Here is a 16,135-nt window from a genome sequence, read left to right as displayed (position 1 = left end):
TTAAATTAGAAATTAATTCTTCTCAAAATCAATGTGTTTAAAGCAACAATTTAAACCACTCAAAAAATTTACTTTCTCACCTTATTTAATACAATATTCCAATAATATAGGCCTAAGGTGTTTTTGACACCTTGTGAAATCAAGTGTCAAGAGCATTCAAGCAGATAATATTACACAGCATAACAACATAATTAAGATCTAGGTAGGTGTTGATTTTATAATCAGTGGTCTCAATAGTGGGGTCAAATAAAGAACAAAAAACAAAAAATTGGGCCTGAATCTTGTGGTCTTAAAAGTTAATGATAAGCGAGGTGGTCTTAATTCTCGATCATGTAACCATTGACATAAAGAACAGTTAATTATGTTCTTACAAAAATGGTCTTAATAGCAGGGAGGTCTTAATTCCGGAGTGATCTTAAGTAGGGATTCAACTGTATGTAATAAGTACTTATGATAATAACTTGTCACTTGATACATGTATCTTGAACAAACCAGTTCTCAAACCTCTAAGCATTCCAAAGGTATTTTAGTGTAAATATAAATATGATTTTATAAAAAATTGTTCACATATGTTCTACAGTTTAATCATTATTTGATATTTCTTTAAAGAATCTATCTATCTAGCTTGTAAAATATACAAAGGTAATAGAAATTTAAATGATAGTAGATTAACCTTCTTTTACTAACAGCTCCTTAACAACTAAATTATACGATTGTTATTATTATGTTAAGCAGTATCATGATGTAGATAGTTCGAAAGTACATGGGTACGAAATGATGAAACACAGTTAAATAAATTTTCTACAGAATTAGAGACATATAAATAGCCTGAAAACATAAATTGTAAGAAAATAATATAATTGATTGCATTTTAAGTAAAAGAGTCATTCACATATATGAAAATTACAATAAAACAGATTATCGTCTAGTCTACTGTAGTTGGAGCGAATAATTCGTCCTCGATGATAGGGATATTTCGGACTTTTTACCATTCGGCTAAATCTATACGTTAGGTGTTTTCCTTTTCTTTTATTACACATTTAAACCATGGTTTATGTAAGTCCACACCGCTACCTTTTTACATGAATATTTTTAGAACTACAACACTATTCAGCTTTTATTCTCCCTGCAGCCTAGTCACTACCTGCAGCCATAGACAAATGCATAAGCTTTCAGAAAATGTATTGTTTTACTGATTTTGATACAATGATGTACAATGTATCTAGATCTAGTTAATAAGTTTTACTTGCTACAAGTTTTAAGTTTAGCAGGCATGCGTGATATTTTAACTGGCTAGGAAGCTGAAGCTTGATTTTAAGGTAAATGAATAATAAGAAATATAAGTCTTTTTTTTTAAAGTTATTTATTTGTCTTGCAGATTCGATAAAATTAATAAATATAATAAAAATGTGTTTCCTTAAATGCATTTTGTTTGTAAAGTAATTTTCAAAAAAAAATGAAACAAAAACTTAATCGCATAAGCTTCTTATTAATTGCAGGTGGTCACTAATCAAATTGGAATGAATGAGTCAATCATAATTATCACCTAATTAATCGGTATCCTTAACATGTGTCACATTGATTGATAATAATAGCCCGTGACAATAGAAGTCCCTTGATGTCTTTTCCCCATTTTTAAAAGTGGGCCGAGTTGACCCGTGCCTAGTCCAACTAATTAGACTTGTCAAAGAGACACCGAGATAATTTTGGACGGGCGCTTTGACAGTAAGAAAAAAAAAGTCTGTAAAATGGGTCAAACCGTTCACACCAAATTAATTAGGCTAACCCGTGCCGAGTTGGAATAGGCCCGAACATACTCGGGGGTCGAGTATGTTTTAGGGCCGAGCTGACCCGGATTCACTACAACAATTAAGTCAGAATTGTAATTTAAGCACAGAATATTGTTTAAAGTTACTGATAGAAATGATATAGAAAAACTAAATAGAAAAATAAAAATAAAGTAATAATAATAAAATTTCAATACAATGGTTTTGTTTAAGAGTGATCTATGGTTACAAGGATAGCCCATTAAGCTGGTGGGCTTATTTCCAATGGGGTCCTGTTAACCAAATAGATGGAAACAAGATGAAACCATTCTCATAATAATCATTTCAGAATGGTTTTCATATGTATCTGGCTGTTTGCTACATTCTTTGCAACTGGTATGAGTCTTGATAATGGCTTGGCTAGGACACCACCCATGGGTTGGCTCACATGGATAAGGTTTGCCTGCAATACAGACTGTGACTATGACCCAAACTTTTGTATAAGGTAAGATTTGTCTAATATTTTACATCCAAACATATATAGAAAATCCCATTTGATTAATTTTAGGAGGTGGTCTTTAGCAAAAGGATTAACAGGGATTTTTTCTAAGATTTTTGGAACATACTCATATCCATTGAATTGGGAATTTCAGCAGTGTTTTTGTTAAAAATTTGGGTAAAAATGCATGACCAAAATTTTGCAGTGATTAAATGAATACAAACAACTACTGTTTGGGATGGCATCTTCAAACATATTTAAGCACTATTACAGTGAAGAAACTCTTATTTTCAAAGATTTTAGAATTTTTTATTATGTCCCCCTTCAAACACAGGTGCTAGTCACATAATCAAATATTTTACATAATCAGTCTATATATGTATAAATATCTTTATATACATATATAGACCGATTATGTAAAATATTTGATTATGTGACTAGCGCCTGTGGTCATAACTAGTAGATGACCCCTATTGATTTTGGAGCCACGATATCAAAGGTCAAGTTCACCGGGCCTTAAATGTCAGAAAAGTTTCCGCTCATTGTCTTGGTTACTATTGATTACAACGTCTTCATATTTCACATACTGATTGGTCATAACTATTGGATGACCCCTATTGATTTTGGGGTCACTAGGTCAAAGGTCAAGGTCACAGGGGCCTTAAATGTCAGAATGGTTTCGGCTGATTATCTTGAAAACTATTGATCACAAAGTCTTCATATTTAACAAAGTGATTGGTCATTTACTAGTAGATGACCCCTTTTTAGCTCGACTTTTCTATGAAAAGGGGAGCTATCCTACTCGCCCCGGCGTCGGCGTCGGCGTCGGCGTTAGCGTTGGCGTCACACCTTGGTTAAGTTTTCGTACCACCCCACTTTATTTCAGAAGTATTACAAGTATGGCTTTGAAACTTACCATACTTGTCACCATCATAACCTCCATCTACAGACAAGAGTACATAACTCTGTCAAGGTTTTTTGACAGAATTATGGCCCTTTTTTGACTTAGAAAGTGTATTGAGCTTTGGTTAAGTTTTTTTTGTACCACCTCACTTTATTTCAAAACCATTGGAGGTATTGCTTTGAAACTGACCATCACTTGTTTACCATCACGACCTTCATCAACAGACAAGAGGACATAACTCTGTCAAGGTTTTTGACAGAATTATGCCCCTTTTTGACTTAGAAAATACATTGAATATGGGTAAAATCCACTTATTGCCTTAACCCTTTGAGATATTGCTTTGAAACTTTTAATGCTATTTCACATCATTACCCCCATCTGTACGCAAGAGAAGGTAACTCTGTCAAGGATTTGTTTTAAAAATTAAGGCCTTTTATCGACTTAGAATCTTGGTTAAGTTTTTTGTACCACCTCACTTTATTTCAAAACCATTGGAGGTATTGCTTTGAAACTGACCATACTTGTTTACCATCACGACCTTCATCAACAGACAAGAGGACATAACTCTGTCAAGGTTTTTGACAGAATTATGCCCCTTTTTGACTTAGAAAATACAATTGAATATGGGTAAAATCCACTTATTGCCTTAACCCTTTGAGATATTGCTTTGAAACTTTTAATGCTATTTCACATCATTACCCCCATCTGTAACGCAAGAGAAGGTAACTCTGTCAAGGATTTGTTTTAAAAATTAAGGCCTTTTATCGACTTAGAATCTTGGTTAAGTTTTTAGTACCAGTCCACTTTTTGACTGAACTGTTTGAGATATTAATTTGAAAGTTGGAATACTTGTTTACAATCATGATTCCCAAACATGTCCAGGAGAAGGTAATTCTGTCAAAGATTTTATTTGAATTATGGCCCTTAACTGTCAATGTTTTGTATTATAGGCAAGCACTAAAAAAGTCGAGCGCGCTGTCTTACGGACAGCTCTTGTTGATTTTGTGGTCACTAGGTCAAAGGTCAAGGTTACAGAGGCCTTGAATGGTTGTATGATTTATGCTAATTATCTTGGTTACTTATAATATTCATCAGAAAGTCTTCATATTTCACATATTGAGTGGTTATAACTAGTAGATAAACCCTATTGATTTTAGGCTCACGATGTCAAAGGTCAAGTTCACCGGGCCTTAAATGTCAGAAAAGTTTCTGCTCATTTTCTTGGTTACTATTGATCACAAAGTCTTCATATTTCACATATAATTGGTCATAACTAGTAGATGACCCCTATTGATTTGGGGTAACTAGGTCAAGGTCACAGGGGCCTTAAATGTCAGAATGGTTTCCGCTCATTGTCTTGGTTACTATTGATCAAAAAGTCTTCATATTTCACAAAGTGATTGGTCATAAATAACTTATAGATGACACCTATTGATTTTGGGGTCACTAGGTCAAAGGTCAAGGTCACAGAGACTTTAAATGTCAAAATAGTTTCTGCTCATTATCTTGGTTACTATTGATCAAAAAGTCTTTATATTTCATGTATTAATTGGTCATTACTATTAGATGACCCCTATTGATTTTGGGGTCACTAGATCAGAGGTCAAGGTCACAGGGGCCTTTAATGTCAGAATGGTTTCCACTGATTATCTTGAAAACTATTGATCACATAGTCTTCATATTACACGTATTAATTGGTCATTACTAGTAGATGACCCCTATTGATTTTGTGGTCACTAGGTCAAAGGTCAAGGTCACAGGGGCCTTAAATGTCAGAACGGTTTCCACTGATTATCTTGAAAACTATTGATCACAAAGTCTTCATATTTCACATATTGATTGGTCATAACTTGTAGATAACCCCTATTGATTTTGGGGTCGCTAGGTCAAAGGTCAAGATTACAGAGGTATGATTTATGCTGATTATCTTGGTTACTTATAATATTCATCACAAAGTCTTCATATTTCACACATTGAGTGGTCCAGCTAGCTTACGGAACATCGGTGGTTCTACTCAGGTGCCCTGCCCGTTCGTGCCTGAAAAAAATGCACGGAGGGGCACCTGAGGTCTTCCTCCACCAGTGAAGCTGGAACGTCGCCAAATGACCTATACTGTGTTGGTGTGACGTAAAACTCAAAACTAACAATCATTGAGTGGTTATAACTAGTAGGTAAACCCTATTTATTTTTGGGTCACTAGGTCAAAGGTCAAGGTTACAGGGTCCTTTAATGGAAGTATAATTTCAGCTTATTATCTTGAAAGCTGATTATCACAAAGTCTTTATAAAGTTTATATTTCACATAGTGATTGGTCATAACTAGTAGATGACCCCCCATTGCTTTAGGGGTCACTAGTTCAAAGGTCAAGGTCACAGGGGCCTTAAATATCACAATGGTTTCCGCTCATTATCTTGAAAGCTATTTATCACAAAGTCTTTATATTTCACATACATGTACTGATTGGTCATAACTAGTGAATGACCCCTATTGATTTTGGGGTCACTAGGTCAAAGGTCAAGGTTATACAGGGTCCTTGAATGGTAGTATGGTTTGCACTCATTATCTTAAAAACTATTTATCACAAAGTTTTCATATTTCTAATATTGATTGGCCATAACTATTAGATGACCCCTATTGTTTTTTGGTCACTAGTTCAAAGATCAAGGCCTTAAATGTCAGAATGGTTTCCGCTCATTACCTTGAAAACTATCACAAAATCTTCATTATTTTTCTTTTTTTCCATCACTGAACACTTCCATGTACCCATTTATGGCAAGTTTCTATAACAGAACAACCAATAATGTGAGTCAAGGCTAGAAAAGGGGGCATATATGTCGTTCGACATTTCTTGTTCAATTTTTTATTTTGTAACTTTGAATTTGGAATTTTTGCCTGTGTATTGGGAAAATAATATACTATTTTCAGTTGGGAATATGACCCAATAACGGCTACAAAATAAGCCATTAACTACATATATGTCACACAAAATTCAACTTTTGCTCTCATGAGTTTTTGTTCCACATTTTTTTAGTGCAGTGTTTATAAAAACATCATCCAAAAATACCACAGACTATTATACATGTACTTGTTAAAAATACCAGCTTTGAATTGATACTCATGTTGCTGAAAAGGGCAAAACTGATTTCTTGTTCTTGTTTAATTTTTATTTAAAATGTTAATAATTGTGAAATACAACTTGGGGCAGTATTAGAACCTTAAGTATTTTCAGTTTTGAATTTCACCTCTCTTTTATTGATTAGCTGATAAAAATTGATTAAAATTAGTTGAACTGTAAACTGAAAGAAGTTTACGTATTAAATGATGTCAGCATCCAGTAATGACTGATACTGCCTCTAAAATAAGAAAATCCTTGTTCAGAACATTACTTCAGATATCAGCCTTTTCTCTGCCCAGAAATTTATAGTTGTATAGATCCCAGTTTCTTTTTTCACCAATTTTAGCTTACATTGTTACATTTTCAGTTTGCCATGTTTAGCAGCCTTCTAGGTTATTTTCTTTTGATTATTTTATAATACTAGTGCATTGGCCATTTTTTCCTCAGTGAAAAACTAATTAAGGAAATGGCAGACCATATGGTTCAAGATGGCTACAAGGATGCTGGTTATGAATATGTGTGTATAGATGATTGCTGGCTGGCTAAAGAAAGGGATGAGAATCATCGACTTCAACCTGATCCCAAGCGATTCCCTAATGGTATCAAGCATCTTGCTGATTATGTAAGTCATCTAGAAGGGCCTTTTTGTCGAAGGACCTTAATTTTACCTTCCCTCCCCCTCCCCACTGTGCGGCTGAGGGGTTGCCTTTAAGGGTTGAGGCATCAAAATTGCAGACACTGTTTATCCCTGCATAATCGTAAGAGGCAACTAAATGGGTTCTAGTAAATGGAGTCTCACTGTATATGCATCTCGTACCTCAAGTGGTTAAGGTCGTTGACTTCAAATCACTTGCCCCTCACCGCTGTGGGTTCGAATCCCGACAGGGACTTTAGATTCTTTCATGTTAGGAAGCTATGCAGCTAGCTTACGGAACGTCTGTGGTTCTACTCAGGTGCGCGTTCGTGCCTGAAATAATGCACGGAAGGGCACCTGAGGTCTTCCTCCACCAGTAAAGCTGGAACATCGCGATATGACCTACACTGTGTCAATGTGAAGTAACCCCCCCCCCCCCCAAAAAAAAAGCTGCAGAAGGTAAGGTGGTTTTGATTCCTGGTGTTGCTTGAACCTTTTAACATCTGAGGTTAGACAAAATCATCTTACCTGATAATCAAATATGGATAATATTCAAATATTTTTTGATCAAATTTTATATTTTACAATTTACATGTTGGTAAAATGAGCTGTAGAAATATGGAGCATACATGTAGGTGATGTAACATGACCAAATATTGTTACTCACCTCTTATTTCATTAAAATCATTCATATATACAGTCTAACCTGTGTTGTAAACTGAGTAGACACTTCTGATAAAGAACAAGCTATTTAAAGTCTTAAGAAGCAGTTATAGTTTAATGTTTTCTGATATTAATAATGATAGTGTAAAACAATATGTTTTAGAGACGGTCTATGAATATAAACCACATCTTTCTTAGGGCTGGGGCGAGTATCCGAGTACTCGGATAATCACGAATCAAAGTGAAAAATTGAGTTTGAATATTCGTAAGCCCAGAGATCATGGATCGCGATCTATTTTTTTATATAAATTCACTGTTTCTTACACTCATAAAATCGAGAAAAATACGATTTATAAATTATATGAAGTTTACCTAAATACAATTTGCCGGTTAAAGACCATGTACCATGATGCTGAGCTAGGAAGTAATTGGTTTCAAAAAAACAAAACATAAATACTCAACCAAAGAATAAAAACATAAACCTAGTTTATATTTTATATGTTTAACGTTTTTAAATAAACATGTTTTTATAACTTATGTACATGTTTTTATGGGTGTCTTGATAACAAAAGATTTGTGGTTCGATTTGTGAATCGTAAGTGCTGAATCTTGGTTTAGATCGGATCGTCACTTATCCGACGATCCACACCCCTAATCTTTCTCTTTTCTCTTAATCTGATTATTTATACAAGTTTTGTTGCAATTACATTTAGGTACACTCTAAAGGTCTGAAGTTGGGTATATATGAAGACTTTGGGACAAAGACCTGTGCCGGGTATCCAGGAAGTGAATTTTACATGCAGCTAGATGCACAGACATTTGCTGAGTGGGGCGTTGACTTGCTTAAGTTTGATACCTGCCACTCAGATGCACATGACAATAAAGAAGGTATGATGTCATACCTTTATTACATCATCAAATTTATAAAAGTCATGAAATGTTAATGCCAACTGTTTTTTTTTGTGTGCAGTCTGACTACACTGTATGCTGATAGAAAATCTGTTAATAATTCTTCTGTTAAATACATGCATAACCAACCTACTGTAGAATGATGGCATGAACCTTAACCAATCTACTGTAGAATGGTTATCTGAATCTGAACCAATCTACTGTTGAACATAAATCTTAACTAATCTACTGTTGAACTGTGACACGAATCTTAACCAATCTACTGTTGAACAGTTACACTAACCTTAACCAATCTACTGTTGAACTGTGACATGAATTTTAACCAATCTTATGTAGAATTGTTATCTGAATCTTAACAAATCTACTGTTGAACAGTTACACAAACCATAACCAATCTACTGTTGAACTGTGACACAAATCTTAACCAATCTACTGTTGAACTGTGACACAAATCTTAACCAATCTACTGTTGAACTGTGACACAAATCTTAACCAATCTACTGTTGAACTGTGACACAAATCTTAACCAATCTACTGTTGAACTGTGACACGAACCTTAACCAATCTACTGTTGAACAGTTACACAAACCATAACCAATCTACTGTTGAACTGTGACACAAATCTTAACCAATCTACTGTTGAACAGTTACACTAACCTTAACCAATCTACTGTTGAACTGTGACACGAATCTTAACCAATCTACTGTTGAACAGTTACACTAACCATAACCAATCTACTGGTGAACTGTGACACAAATCTTAACTAATCTACTGTTGAACTGTGACATGAACCTTAACCAATCTACTGTTGAACTGTAACACGATTCTTAACAAATCTACTGTAGAATTGTTATCTGAATCTTAAGCAATCTACTGTAGTATAGTTACTTAGGGTCTGAACAAGTCTGCTGTACAACAGTTACAAGTTTAAATAGTCCACTGTCTAAGAGCAATTACAATGACCTTATCCAATGTACCATAGAACAGTTTCAAAAACCTTAACCAGTCTATTGTGAAATAGTAACAAGAACCTTAACTGGTCTACTAGGACCTGAAACAGTCTTATGTAGAATAGTTAAAAGTTTAACCAGTCTAACAGTTACAAGGACCTTGACTGGTCTACTGGAGGATAGTCAAACTTTTCACAGTGATTACCTCCCTTGGCAGAATTGTAATCACTGCCTTCACAGATGTCACATGATGATGAAAGTCACATGATGTAACATCGAAATTCAAATGGAAATATCGACTGTTACATAGATAATCTTTCTCTTTTTTTCTTTCTGTTTTATTTTTAACTTTTCGTACCTACCTCTGTTATATTTTATCAAAAAAATTATCGAAAGTATACAAAATAATGAAAAGTAGAATAAAAAAGCTAAAAAATATAAAATATCAAAATATTGATATTTAAATGTTTGTGATGGCAGAGATCTCTGAACTGATAAGGGGAGATCACTGTGTAGGAGATTGGAGGATAGAACCAGTCTAATTTACAAAAGATACAAATTGTGATGGTTTAGTTATATCTATTTATTTCAAATTTTCCAGTGTTTTATTGTAATATATCAGATGATTATATTCTGATAAACCACAAGTGAAATTTATAAAATATAATTTTCACTGTAGCCGGACTACATCTGAATGTGGATGAAAAGAAAATCATAACTAAATGGAATAACAGGCAGAAATTAATGCCGTCATATGTAAATTTTGCTTCTTTAGGAAAAGAAAGTCGATGACACCATACATCATGTTAAAAATGTAACAAAATTAGAGAAATTTAACAGAACTATATTTCAAAATTGATGATGTGACACCATGATGTGATGACGTCACAAAGGAGAGTGCGCGACGTTACGCGGAAAAATCAGTAAAATATACTTAAAATAACTTAAAAAGCATGAAATAAAAAGAAAATTTATTTGTTTTACATATAAGATAGAAATATATTTCATTCGTGAACACCAGCTATTATATTTTCACTCGTGGCTCTTGACTCTTGAAAGTATTGCATCTGGTGTTCACTCAGTGAAATTATATTTCAATCTTACATGCAAAACAAACAAATATCCTCTGTATAATAATGTTTTCATGTACATGTCTTGGAATAATCTTACTCTTGTAATAATGTTTTATAATTCAAAGAATTGATCATTAGATATCATTATATCATTATATAGGATATCCTGCGATGTCTATGTATCTGAATCAAACAGGACGTCCTATCTTGTTCTCTTGTGAATGGCCTTATGGGGAACTACAACAAAACTTATCGGTTTGTGTATATTATATTATAAACACTACATAATTTACAATAGCTCATTGAAGAGAGTGGTGGCTTACTGGTTAAGGTGCTTGCCATTCAACCCAGGGGTTCTGGGTTTGAGCACTAATTTTTCCTCAAATGACACCAGAAAGTTAACTCCTAGTCGTTCAAAGAAGCTGACACTTACATCACAGTCTGACTTAGATAAATGATAATGTTTAATCCCTAATGTTTTGGTTGGTAATTTCAATTGAAAGATTAAATCAATTTGAAAGTTAAAAACTACTTTTTATTATTAGAGTAATCCAAATGAAGTCATAGTGATATAAGAGTTTATATCTTCAACCTTCATCAAATCATCGTGCCTTTTTATTTATGTGTGGTCATAGTTTTATGCGGTTGTCAATTGAGTTGTGGCGGTGACTGCGGGAAAAAGGATGTGTATGATGATAGTCGCTATCTGTCCGACCAAAACTATTTGAGATGTCAACTTAAAACTTGTGTGTGCATTAGATTTTCATCTTTAAAGAACTTTTCTCTTGTTTGGCGGGGATTTGGAAATCTGTTACTGCTTCTTGTTGTATTTTAATTTATTTCAAATTTCTTCAACTTTGATTGACTATTGCAAAGTCGAAGGAAAGGTGGATCCATTACATTAATTCAACAATTTAAGGTTTAGATAAACTCAAATCACATGTCTTCACCAGTGCTTCAGGTATTTTTCCTACTAAGGTGTGTGGAATCTGTGTTGCACAATTAAGCTTCCAGGTTGTTTGCAACAGGCTGATTATTCTTCATACAATGTATATGTCTGAATATTTTTTAAATGCTTGTTTCATAGTTAATTTTGTTTGGTTGTGTTGACATGATGTACAGAAGCACCCGCAGGGCGTCCATGGCCGATTGGTTAAGGTTGTTGACATCAAACTAATTGCCCCTCACTGGTGTGGGTTCGAATCCCAACAGGGACTTTGGATTCTTTCATGTGAGGAAGCTATCCAGCTAGCTTATGGAAAGTCGGTGGTTCTACTCAGGTGCCTGTTTGTGACTGAAATGATGCATGGAAGGGTACCCGAGGTCTTCTTCCATCAGTAAAGCTGGAATGTCGCCATATGACCTATAATGTGTTGGTGTGACGTAAAACCCAATCAAATTAAACAAACAAACAAACATACAGAAGCACACCTGTGGTCTTTTCTTTTACCTGTAAAGCTAATTACTCAGAATAAGACCTCAATATATCCAGTATGTTTTAAATAAAACCAATACCTGTCACAATTACCAAAATATGCACACAATAATCCATTATTTTCAGTCAGATTTTAGTCCAGATTTTTTTTTTTCCAGTCAGATTATGGGCCAGTACGGAAGTATTGCAATGTTTGGAGGAATTACTGGGATGTTTTAGATGATTTCCAGTACGTGAAGAACATTGTCAAGTTTTACGGTGACAATAATGCATTGTTTCAGAAATACTCTGGACCAGGGGGATTCTTTGATCCAGATCAGGTATTGATGATTAAACAGTACAAATTTGAAAAGCTTATTGTGTTAAATTTCTTTGATTAAGAAAGGTAGTTCTCTATGAAACTTGAAATGAACCGGGCCATGACAAAACCAACATAATGGGAGTCCACGCAGTCTGATCAGGATAGATGCTGCTCGCTATCAGTTTCTTTACTTTTTATAGAGTTTGTTAGCAAACAGCATGGATCCTGATCAGACTGCTGGGATGCCCAGTCTGGTCTGGATCCAGGTTGGTCACATATCCACTATGTTGGTTTTGTAATGACGCAGCTCAAATGATGATACAGATTGTTCGAGCTCTGTTTTTATGTCTTTTAAATAATATTGCCTCGCCTCTTTCAGCCAATATCAACCATGCCTGATAAAAGTGATGTCAAAAGAAAGAAGCTCACTCTTTAATTTAGCTTGAATTCTTGATATTCATGTTAATGCACATGTAGCTGTATTATTTGAGCCGCGTCACGACAAAAGCAACATAATGTTTTTGCGACCAGCATGGATCCAGACCACCCTAGCGTCTACGCAGTCTGATCAGGATCCATGCTGTTCGCTAACCAACCCTATACCAAATAGAGAAACTGATACTGAATAGCATGGATCCTGATCAGACGGCGCAGATGAGCAGGCTGGTCTGGATCCATGCTGGTCGCAAATCCATTTTGTTGGTTTTGTCATGACGCGGCTCAAATGATGATACAGATTGTTCGAGCTCTGTTTTTATGTCTTTTAAATAATCTTGCCTCGCCTCTTTCAGCCAATACCAACCATGCCTGATAAAAGTGATGTCCAAAGAAAGAAGCTCATTCTTTAATTTAGCTTGAATTTTTGATATTCATGGTTGTATTATATAATACTTTGATTTTGTGCCAGTTTTCTGATGTCAATTGGCATACATGTGTTCCATTGCCTTTACCACAAACAGCATAGTTTATGTCTGACTATTTTCTAGGTTATTGTTGGGGGTATAGGAATGAGTCATTACCAACAGAGGGCGCAGTTGGCAATGTGGGCGATGTTTTCTGCACCTCTTATGATGTCAAATGATCTTAGAGACATTCAGAATGAGGCCCGAGAACTTTTATTGAACAAATACATAATCAGTGTCGATCAAGATCCCCTAGGTGCCATGGCAACTAGGGTATGGGTGGTAAGGACATTTGTTTCAATTTATATGCATTTATATGTAATGATATTATGAATTTTAACATATCTAAAAGACATGATACAGTGTTTGAAATCTTTTGCTGTTAACATGACCGGTATATCTGTCCCAGTCACAGTACATGGACCATCTATTGCTAACAAGAGGGTGTTTATCTGTTACAAGAGAGAGATGATTTATTTGGTTATTTGATAATTTGTGTTATTTTTTTAATTTCAAAATAGAAATAATTTTATCTTAACTTCATTCATTTTGTAGGTTATATATATTATATTTTTGTATAAATAAAGTGAAAATAAGGTCCCATCTGGTACAGTAGTTTCTGAAATTCTTAGAAATTGTCCTGGCAAACACTGACACAGTATAGGTCATTTGACAACGTTCCAGCTTTACTGGTAGAGGAAGACTTCATATGCCTTTCCGTGCATTATTTCAGGCACAAACTGAGTAGAACCATCAACGTTCCGTAAGCCAGCTGGATAGCTTCCTCACATGAAAGAATCCAAAGTCCCTGTAGGGATTAGAACCCACAGTGGTGAGGGGCACGTGGTTTGAAGTTGACGACCTGAACCACTTGGCCACAGATGCCCCAGGATGTGGTTTATTTACAGTATTTTCATAAATGAGATGTAATTTCAAATGATTTTTTTTTTAAATTATGCCTGTATTTTTCTAAGTAAGACAAAAATATGTGTATTTCTTAAATCTTTTCATTACTCATGTTATGATCATGTAATGAACTTAATTTTTGTTAAATTCTGTCATTTATTTTAGATTAATGGTCTAGAGTTATGGGTAAAACCTATTGTACCAAAAGGAAGTTTAGCCATAGTTTTCTTCAACACTAAGATATTTGGTAGTGGGACACCTATTAGTACAGCAGCCTCAGATATAGGAATGTCTAATCCTAAAGGCTACAGGGTCACAGAGGTTTTTACAGGGAAAGACCTGGGAATTTTTAAGCCTGAGACAAATTTGACAGCTCGTGTGTTTACAACTGATGCTTATATGATAGTTTGTCATATTCTGTCATAAGACATACTGTGTAAGACTTGAGACTTGTGATATACTTATTTATACAGTAGTATTTATACAGGATTTAAAAAAAAATACTGCAGATTGTTATGTAAGACCTGCAGTCAAATCGGATAACTAATGGACTTTAGGGCATAATGCTTGAAATGCCATTGAGTTCTATGGGTTGAGCCAATGAGGTGCTAACCAGTTATAGTTTTGATGTGAATGAGTTATTATGATGAGGTGCTAACCAGTCATAGAGATAAGCTGTCAACTAGTTATAAAAATTATGTGTTAACCAGTTCCAGTGATTTGTTAACCAGTCTTTAATAAGCCTTGGTTGATGAGGTGTTAACCATTTGTAGTGATGAGATGATAACCACTCATGGCTGAATTTTTAGAGAATCTCTTTTCAAAAGAAGTTGGGTATAAAAAATAAGCCAAGTGTTTTGTTAATGTATTTTACATCTGTGTGCAAGATCATAGTACTCTTAATACTGTTCAATACAATCAATAGCTGATAATTATTCAGCCATAGAAAGTTTGTGATGATCCATGTCAGAACTCAATATCATATTAACATAACATTAAGTGTGTTCAGTGCATTGTGAAGGACATAAAAATCCCAGCCATGTGACATATCTCAATCCTATTATGTTGCCTTGTTTGTTCTTTGAGATTAATAATTTTAATGCTTTTAAATATGAAGTTTTTATATTGTTTAAGAGGTATAGTAAAAACTTAAAAAATCCAAAAGAGGTAGAGCTTAGATATTAGGCATGAGATGTCTTCTAGTGGATGTCTACCAAGTTTGTTCAAATGAAACATTGATGGTCAAAATTGAACCCCGCCCCAGTATATGTATCAAGCAAAAACTTAAAAAATCTTCTTGTGACAATCCAGAAACATCTTCTAGTGGATGTCTACCAATTTTGCTCAAATGGCTTAGGGTCAAAATTAGCCCCGCCCCAGGGGGTCATTGATTTCCCTTACTTAAAAAATCATTTTGTGAAAAACTGCAAGAGCTTAGATATCTGATATTAAATATCTTCTAGTGTATGTCTACCATGTTTGTTGAAATAAAACTCCTAGAATTAAAATTGGCCCCACCACAGGGGATCAAAGTCGACAGTTCAGTTAAATCCCCAGCCAGGTCAAATGTTCGTTTTCCTTCTCTTTTTTCTGTCTATTTGCTCACCTCTAACTTAGTGATAGGCTGAACTGTTTAATAAAATGTCTGCCAGAGCGAAAATCCGAAAACATGAACATCTTAGCAATATGATGTCAATATCTAAACCAATGGTTTGGTTCTGAAATAATTTTACACAAAAATTTCCTTGATGACAGTTAACAAAGATTTTTCAGATTAAGCTGTCTGTTGTTTTCAAAATGTGCTTCTGGGGTGAAAAGGGGCTCCAATTTTACCCTCTGACCTATTTCTCAGGTGAGCGATGGAGGGCCCTCTTGGTCCTCTTGTATATTACTTTTTTTGTTGTTAATTTTATTTATTTTTTATTTTATTCAAAGATATAAATGTATAAACATATTCAGTAAAATTAACATTATATAAAAATGTATTATATAATTATGGTAAGTTTAACCACCCTTACTTTTTCAATTATAATGATTTTTTGTATTTTATTTTTGTAAATACAGATTTTTAAATGTG

The 16,135-nt window shown here is 34.5% G+C and overlaps 2 protein-coding genes across 4 annotated transcripts in view; one reads left to right on the top strand and one right to left on the bottom strand.

Annotated features, from left to right (window-relative positions):
- The window catches only part of LOC132731918 (alpha-N-acetylgalactosaminidase-like), an 18,096-nt gene extending 17,075 nt beyond the window's left edge, over positions 1–1,021 (bottom strand). Inside the window, exon 1 of one of the 2 annotated variants that reach the window (XM_060718215.1) lies at positions 908–1,021. The gene's annotated coding sequence lies outside the window, so the exon portion shown is untranslated. Of the gene's footprint in view, positions 1–673; positions 861–907 lie in introns of those variants that run through there. The other variant, XM_060718216.1, reaches the window with a different exon arrangement.
- LOC132731919 (alpha-galactosidase A-like) lies at positions 929–16,135 on the top strand. 2 transcript variants are annotated; one of them, XM_060718217.1, is made up of 8 exons: positions 929–1,013; positions 2,116–2,271; positions 6,732–6,906; positions 8,295–8,469; positions 10,675–10,769; positions 12,108–12,269; positions 13,237–13,434; positions 14,224–16,135. In XM_060718217.1, the coding sequence occupies exons 2-8, from the start codon at positions 2,117–2,119 to the stop codon at positions 14,482–14,484; spliced, it is 1,221 nt and encodes a 406-aa protein (XP_060574200.1). In that variant the 5' UTR covers positions 929–1,013; position 2,116; the 3' UTR covers positions 14,485–16,135. The 2 variants fall into 2 exon arrangements, with proteins under 2 accessions (XP_060574200.1, XP_060574201.1); XM_060718218.1 differs by lacking the exon at positions 14,224–16,135 and adding an exon at positions 13,886–13,915.

Source organism: Ruditapes philippinarum, unplaced genomic scaffold (assembly GCF_026571515.1).
Source record: "Ruditapes philippinarum isolate M1 unplaced genomic scaffold, ASM2657151v2 ctg3130_1_1_1_1, whole genome shotgun sequence".
NCBI classification, from domain to species: domain Eukaryota; kingdom Metazoa; phylum Mollusca; class Bivalvia; order Venerida; family Veneridae; genus Ruditapes; species Ruditapes philippinarum.
The sequence above is the reverse complement of the archived record's forward strand: the minus strand, read 5'-3'. Positions and strand labels throughout refer to the sequence as shown.